Source organism: Etheostoma cragini, chromosome 9 (assembly GCF_013103735.1).
Source record: "Etheostoma cragini isolate CJK2018 chromosome 9, CSU_Ecrag_1.0, whole genome shotgun sequence".
In the NCBI taxonomy this organism is placed as follows: Eukaryota; Metazoa; Chordata; class Actinopteri; order Perciformes; family Percidae; genus Etheostoma; species Etheostoma cragini.
The window spans coordinates 21977170-21985858 of record NC_048415.1 but is presented as its reverse complement, the minus strand read 5'-3'; the positions used below and the strand labels follow the sequence as shown (position 1 = coordinate 21985858).

The 8689-nt window shown below is 37.4% G+C and overlaps 1 protein-coding gene across 1 annotated transcript; it reads left to right on the top strand.

The window, feature by feature from the left end:
* Nucleotides 1-1972: 1972 nt before the first annotated feature.
* Nucleotides 1973-7532, top strand: tmco1 (transmembrane and coiled-coil domains 1). The gene is made up of 7 exons (XM_034880459.1): nt 1973-2211; nt 3853-3930; nt 4031-4090; nt 4198-4244; nt 4571-4638; nt 5308-5452; nt 7073-7532. Exons 1-7 carry the CDS (start codon nt 2142-2144, stop codon nt 7169-7171), a joined length of 567 nt encoding a protein of 188 aa, XP_034736350.1. The 5' UTR covers nt 1973-2141; the 3' UTR covers nt 7172-7532.
* The last annotated feature ends 1157 nt before the right edge of the window (nt 7533-8689 follow it).

Here is an 8689-nt window from a genome sequence, read left to right as displayed (position 1 = left end):
CAGCGTTCTGAATCAGCTGTAGCTGTCTGATTGATTTTTTAGGGAGACCTGTAAAGACACCGTTACAGTAGTCAAGTCAAGTTAGCATCTAGCCCTCACAAAAACCTGCCTGTCTAATACATTTTATAGTGACGCGCAAACACACGCACATAAACACCATAGACAGTTAAAAAAACAGACATTGCCAGAGAAAACAGCGCACTCTAGAGTCACAAAATTCGACAGGTCAAAGAATTTGAGACGGGTATGGCTGCAGCCTGGAGCGTCCCATTTCATCCGTCCCGTCTCATGCGGTCTCGTCTCATGCGGAGGGTTGTCCGACGGTAAATCCAGAGGGTCAAAATTACGATATCGCGAATAATTTTCCAGATGGAGTCCACGGGTAAATTCGTGACCACATTTGTTGCAATCAATTGTAAAACGTTGAAAAACTGTTAAAGTAACAATTTTGCCATAGCCTACATGTAGTTTGCTCATTTTTGAATGTTATGCTTGTGTTGTTCCATATTAACGTAGCTGCATCTGATGAAACCTGCATCAGCGACGTAGCCATTTCTGCCAACTAACGGCAGGATCTCCTGAGGAGGGATAACCATCCACGATCTGCACTCACAACAACAAGACTACAAAATTAAACATGTTACACGCTTTCCAAGACTTTTCAATTGTATATTCTATATTGTTTTCACACTTCACTGGGACATTGCTGCAAATACAACTGCTTATCAGCATGGCGAGAGCCGACTGTGTGCTCTCTGGGACCCGGGACAGAATGCTGTCTGGTCTCTGGGACCCGGGACAGAATTCTGTCAGGTCTCTGGGACCCGGGACAGAATGCTGTCAGCTCTCTGGGACCCGGGGCAAAATGTTGTCCGGTCTCCGGGACCCGGGACAGAATGCTGTGGGGTCTCTGGGACCCGGGACAGAATGCTGTCGGGTCTCTGGGACCCGGGGCAGAACGCAGTCGCATTTCTCTACTACCGCGGCAGAATGCGGTTTTATTTTTCTACTATTGCAGCATCGGCCTTCGGGTCCCTGGGACCCGTTCTGCATTCGACTGCGTATCTCTGCTGCCACGGTCTTGGGCCAGAATGCGATTGATTAGTTCTTCCACTTCCACCAGCGGTTCTTTTGTATTTTCTGTTGTATTGTATGAAAGGGGGAAAACATTTTTAAAACAAAACCAAATGCTTGACCTTTGTCGGGAGAGAGATTTCCTTCCATAGTTGCAGCTTCCAAGTTGCAGCTATGGAAGGATTTTTTTAGTTTGCCTATCATCTGCATTTATTTTAGAGACGGATATATATTTTTAAATATTTAAAAACACACCAAATATTTTATTCATTAGCAAGATAGTTGACGTGAGCATTTTCTTTGAAAAGTAAGAGAGATTTTGGTATTTTATTCCAGATGCGAGCTTTTATTTTGAAAAGTAGAAACTCAGGGATGGCGGAAGGATTTTTTTAGTTTGCCTATAATCTGCATTTATTTTATAGACGAACATATATTTTTAAATATTTAAAAACACACCAAATATTTTATTCATTAGCAAGATAGTTGACGTGAGCTTTTACTTTGAAAAGTAAGAGAGATTTTGGTATTTTATTCCAGATGCGAGCTTTTATTTTGAAAAGTAGAAACTCGGGGATGGCGGAAGGATTTTTTTAGTTTGCCTATAATCTGCATTTATTTTATAGACTAACATATATTTTGAGTGTTTTTATTCATCAGTATGATAGTCTGCATTTACCTTATAGACAGGTTTAGTTAAAAAAAAAATATTTTATTAATTTGTATGATTGCCGTTAACATAACTTTAAAAAAAAATATTCGCAATTTTGCATTTTTTACCCTCTGGATTTACAGTTGGACGCGCCTCCGCATATGCATGAGACGGGACGGATGACATGGGACGCTCCAGGCTGCAGCCATAAACTCTTGAAGAATTTGGTGCAACCGGAAGTACTTTTCGCATGACCCATACACAGTTAAAGAAAGGTATGACCCCACTAAGCTAATGCTGACATAGCATTATGAATTTTAGACCTATGTAATGTGGTCATTGTGTAACCTCTAATAACAACTTAGTTTATTTCTTTGTGCTATCGGATGAACGGGATACTAAACAGGAGCCTACCACCATGAGCACCATGTTTGCAGACACTATTCTAATCGTGTTCATTTCTGTTTGTACAGCGCTGTTAGCCGAAGGTGAGTGAAATCCCCCTCACAGTTCGACAGGCAGCTTGAGCACGAATGTATTTTATTATTTTATCGTCCAAGAAACACAAAATATAATGATACGTTACTTGTTTTATTTTTACACTATTCTAAGTTACATAGCGGGGAAACTCGTTAACGTTAGTGATATTATTAAATTGCTGCTTTTGTGGACTAGCGGTGTGCTAGCTAGCCAGCGAATTTAGCCCACAAAACTAGTTAGCTAATACTTGCTCCGACATTTACACGTCACTGTTGATGGTCAGAGAGCTCAAGGAATAAAACCTTTTTTTTAATTTAACAGTCTAACCCAAGAAGCGTGTTGAAAGGTTGAAAGCAGTCTGTGGTTGAAACGCTGGTTAGGTCTCAATTATTCTTTATTCATTCCGTCTGGGAAACTCGTCCTCTGCATTTTAGTTACCCACCCTAATTAAGGAGAGCATAATTGTTAAATATAATCATTCAAATTAAGACAGTTATCGAATTTTTATTGTTAACATGTTAACATTTTCATTTGACTTTGTTAGATGGGATTTATCCTCCTATTCTCATCTGTTGGTCTCCCAAACAGGGTTAGCCACATTTTTTCAAAGTTGTTTTTAGATTAATCCAAAGGGCTTTATTAAACTCCCTTCTTAGCATTCAGGAGCAGTGAAAAACTACGACTTTAAATTCAGATGCTGAGCAACTCTTTAATGCAATAAATTGCAAGACCGTAGGGCTGCTCGGGTATGAAAAATCAAAATAATTTTGATATTAAATATTAATATTAAAATCATGTTTATTTAAGACGATTACTCATTGACTTTTGGAAAGATGTTGCAGTTCTGTAACTGAAAAAAACAGTTAAACAAATCAACAGTGAAAACACCTTTAATTGCGGAATTTCCCTTAATACTTTCCCCGTTTAACTTTAAATTACCCTTAAAATAAATAATATAGAGTTATATAGAGATATAAAGTGAGTTATTCAAATGTTGGCTAAGTGAGCTATCCTTCGGCAAAACTGCGTGTTTTCTTCAGAACACAAGACAAAACAAGAGTTTACTTGCAAAACGTAATGTGAAAATTAATTGTTTTTCCTCGACCAATCTCGATATCTAAATTTTAATATTATTCTTGTGCATTTGAATTTCCAAGCGCATACATTGTAAATAAGGTGCAGTTCAGCATCTGACTTTTAATTCTACTTTGACAGTAAACAAACAAACCAACAAGGCCACTCCTTTTTGGCATGACTGTTTTTACAGTAAAAATTCTTAATTAAACAATGTTAACAGAAAAACACCTCCACACTGTTGTACCAGCAGTATGCAATATGGAGGAATTTCTAAATGACAGTTTATGTAATTGTAAATTAAAATTAAAAATGTCAAATTAAATTTGACATCAGTAGACTGTATATGATGATACAAAACCTTTTCTGGGAAATCTGAAAAACTGCTTATTGTTAAAATAACCAGACAGAAATATCTACTGTTGGCTAAACCAATAAATTTATATTTAAAACTGGAAACATTTGAAATTTATATTGTTTACCGTGTACGTTGCCCAACCCTATGTTGCATCACAATATTTACTTTATACTAATATTAAGCTGTTCTGATTTTTTTTTTCTTTTCTTCTTCTCAGGGATTACCTGGGTTTTAGTGTATCGCACTGAAAAGTACAAGAGGTTAAAGGCTGAAGTAGAAAAACAAAGCAAAAAACGTAAGTGACTCGTATGTGAACCTCATATTAATGTATTGTCTGCATGGATTACTTTCTTGTAGACTGTTTTATGCATTATCTGTTACTTGTTTGATATTAGTTGAGAAGAAAAAAGAAACCATCACAGAATCTGCTGGACGTCAGCAGAAAAAGAAAATTGGTAAGAACCCAGCAAACAATATGGCTAAGTAATAAGTTGCGTCACAGTCATTTTCCTCATGTTGACACTGTTCCTTGATAAGTGATATGTCTCTGAATGTATTACAGAGAGACAGGAAGAGAAACTGAAGAACAACAACAGAGACTTGTCTATGGTAAAGGGACAAGTTTTTTGCAATAAATATCGTTGCAATGTACCTGTTCATGTGTATTGACAATAAAGTTGAATCTAATCTAATCTACTGGTTAGAGCTAAATCCATCAATTTATTGTCATATAAAGTGAAATCATGTCTAAGGTTTTTGTTGTTTTTGGATGTAGTATATAATACATTTTGTATAGCAACGTTGACAGGCTTAACTGCATTTTCACATTATCAATATTAAAAAATACACTGTTATTCAAATGTCTCAGTATTGCCAAACTTCAGTCAAATGTGATCCAATTTAAATTTTCTATTTTATCTTATGTTTGATTGTAGGTGCGCATGAAGTCGATGTTTGCTATAGGCTTTTGCTTTACAGCTTTGATGGGCATGTTCAACTCCATGTAAGTGTTACAAGTAGTTACATCTGAATAAAAAAAAAAAAAAAGAGCACCGTTATTTTACTGAAACACTTGGCCAACCTTAAGCTTGATTTATGGTTCTGCAGAGGCTACACGCAGAGCTTTTGCCGTTGCCTACGTAATTAGCTTGAAGTTATACCTGTGCATTGGTGCGTCGTGTGTGTGGGGAGTGTGTGATATAGCCAGGGAGAAAGTGAGAGAGTGACGGTGATTATCTTTGGAGTGAGTAGTGACTCATAGTGAGAGAAATAGAGGGTCCCATCTTGGCTTTCTGACCAAGGTGGGAAATCTGTAGCAGGAAAAGTTAACCCTCTCCTTGATGTCATGTTCTTCATGTAGGAGGAGTACCAGGAAATTACTTAGTACCAAGCTGCGTCCAAGCGACGTACGTCTCCGTGACGTGTAGTTACGTTTTCTGAGGGGTGCACCGCAGGCTACGGTGTAGGTTTGTGTCTCCACGTACCTACGTACGTAGCAATGCCGTCGATTTTATGCAGAAGTATAAATCAAGCTTTAAAGTGATGACTTTTTCTGTATCGGTCACTGAGAAATAAGAAGTTCTTTTTTGGTTGCATTTGATAAAAGTACACATAATATACTTGCAGCAGACTTATTCATTCTACCATTAACATGCCCTTTTGTTTTGTCCAGCTTTGATGGAAGAGTAGTGGCCAAATTGCCATTCGTGCCGCTGTCCTACATCCAAGGACTGTCCCATCGGAACCTGCTGGGGGAGGATTACACTGACTGCTCCTTCATCTTCCTCTACATCCTCTGCACCATGTCCATCAGACAGGTAACTTCTACACTTGCACCAACTTTAGACCCAGGGTGGGGTTGATGCATTTTACTGTATGTTACTATACAGTTATGGATGTCATTATTATATTGGAGGGAATCATAGGTTTCTGAAGGAAACACTACAGTTTCTGAGAATTTCAATTAAATTGTATTTATAGTGTCAAATCACAACATGAGTTATCTCAGGGCACTTTACATAAAGAGTAGGTCAAGATCCCACTCTATAATTTACAAAGTCTGCTTGACAATCCCATTTTGCAGCAATAAAAATGAAGTGAGATGAACAAACAGAGAAATGTATCTTTTTAGATAAAAGACATGTTGACAACATTTCCTTTTGGGGACATCATTTGAAATTGGTAAAAATTTGACGTTGAAATAAAGGTAGGTAAATTGCAATATATTGCAGAATATTGTAATATGTTTAAAATCACGTATTGTTACATAAGTATCATGATTATATTGTATCATGAGGCCTCTGGTGATGGTGGTGGTGATAAGATGTCAGCCTAAAAAAAACACACAAACACTATAACAAGAACACTTTGTCAAGTTCAACACAAGCACACACGCAGGTCGAACTGTCAGGTCATATATCAAATCAGGCACATTAGCGTAGACATACATTTTTGGTAGACATGCCCACAAACTAGAATACTGACTTTGGCAACTTCAATAAATGATACACCTTTTACAAGGAAGAAAGGACATAGTTTTTTTTTATAATAATTTTTATTGATTTTCAAGGAAAGAACAAGGAAAGGGAAGAGGGAAAACGGAAAATAAAAACCTAAAATAAAAATAACTAAATATACTGAACATAAAGAACACAGCACATCTTGGATTACAGTAACGTTCCACGGTCAGGGTAAGGATGGATACTATAAATAAAAACATTTTAAGATTAAGTTAAACGAATTTGACATCTTCAAAACACACTTATTTCACAGTGAGGTTTTATAAAATAGCAAATGTCTAAGGGTTCACATTTTTCATATCAAAGTTGTCTCCTCTGTCTTCATTATAAAATATCAGTCTTTCCAGATGCAGTATTTGCAAGTATTTCACAGTTCTCGCAGCCACAAACTATATGAAGGCACAGAATCCATTTTCCATACATGTAAAATTTACTTTTTTGCAATCACCATCCCCAATTGAATGGCTGTTCTTTCAGATTTATTGATGGAGTAGAGGACGCTTGTGGCCCCCAGGACTGCTACCAAGGGGCAGCGTACCAGATTCTTACCAAAAGCCTCAGAAAAAAACTGAAAAATGCACTTTCAATGAAGTTTGAATGAAGTTTACTACATGCCCAGAAAGATTGTGCTAGAGTACCTATGTGGGTCTTACATCGGTTGCATATGGGTGGGATATCAGGGTAAAATTTTTGCAACTTTTCTCTTGAAAAATAAAATCTATGGAGCGTTTTAAACTGTATCAGATTGTGTCTAGCATTAACTGAACACCTGTGCACATTATGTAGACATTCTTCCCAAATTTCATCATCGGAGCTCCACTGTGAAGCATACGAAGGAAAGCAGAGAGTAAAGGACATATTTTTTAACACAGTTGTAAACGCTTTATGAGAATATTTTGTTCTATTTCTGTACTCCAGAATATTCAGAAGATGCTCGGCCTTGCTCCCTCCAGAGCTGCAACAAAACAGGCTGGAGGCTTCCTTGGACCTCCTCCCCAAGCAGCCAAGTTTTCCTAATCGGCCGACAGGTTCAACAGTGTTCTTGCACTGTGACTGTGCAGTCAGGGCTCCTATGTCAGAGGACAGCTGGAGAAAACACTGTTGCAGCTACTGTATCACTTCCTGCTGTTGGCTTTCTTATTTTACGTTTTTATTATTTAACTTTAAGTCGCATTTAGAAATTAGAGGGAAAAATGTGTTCTTAATTACATTGATTACCAAAGGATACAAATGTCTACCTTGTATTCAATGCATGTTATACATTGAGATTTTAATGATTAATTGGCACAGCAACATCTGATCCATTTGTCAGTATTATTGTATGACATTGTCTGTATCCTTATTTCTTACATATTAATAAAGTTTTATGATTACTCTTTAGTAGTACTTTATTAAATTAGTATTTATTCTTCTTCAAAAAATCTATTTTTTTCAAATCTAAAGTTTAGACAGTGCCAATCAGAATTTATGGTTTAGACTCTAAACCACATTTTATACAGTATATTGAACATACATATAACAACACAACATAGCATGTTTTAATATGCCTCTAGTATGGAGTACCTTTTAAGTTTGACTCAGAAAGAGAGCTATGTTCTTAATCAAGTTTCAATTGTCCTTCACTAAGTGCCTTAAGTATCTGGGGAACTGATGACCCTTTTGGGTAGTAGGAAAGTTCTTTAATTCTGTTCACTTCTAGACAATATTTTCTCAGTGACTGACTTTATGGACTTGAGTGCATCAACCTGTGAATGATTGTTTTTAACACAGGTTATTGGTGTAATAGTTTTCTTTTTTCTGTCAAAAGTCACAAAGCCTAGTCCCACAAAACAGTAATTGTCATGCTCTTTATGTCACACTTGGAATATAGATCAGAGGTTGGGAAGAAACTGAGCACACCCAATGTGAATTCCATTACAGTCAGCCTAAGGAGGAGGCTTGTAAATGTCACATGACAGTTCTATATCCATAGGATAAAGTGTACACTGTCTTTAACAAATCAATGCCACAATGAGCCGAATAGAATTTGGATTACATGCGGGTGAGTCCTTTTGGAGCTCGGACACTTTTAACTTCTCAAAACTTCTAGTCACAAGCCTTGCTTTTGGTACTAATCCAGAGTGTCTCTTTGAGGGTGCACACTCATTTTGTAAAAAATGCATTTTTGACTCTTATCCCTAACTTGTTATAACACCAGTTTTTTTTATGTCCACTTGTTTTGCTCAGTCAACTGATCCAGATATTTTGTTACAAATGCATTCTCACATACACTCACCGGCCACTTTATTAGGTACCCCATGCTAGTAACGGGTTGGACCCCCTTTTGCCTTCAGAACTGCCTCAATTCTTCGTGGCATAGATTCAACAAGATGCTGGGAGCATTCCTCAGGGAGTTTGCTCCATATTGACATGATGGCATCACAGCCGCAGATTTGTCGGCTGCACATCCATGATGCAAATCTCCCGGTCCACCACATCCCAAAGATGCTCTATTGGATTGAGATCTGGTGACTGTGGAGGCCATTTGAGTACAGC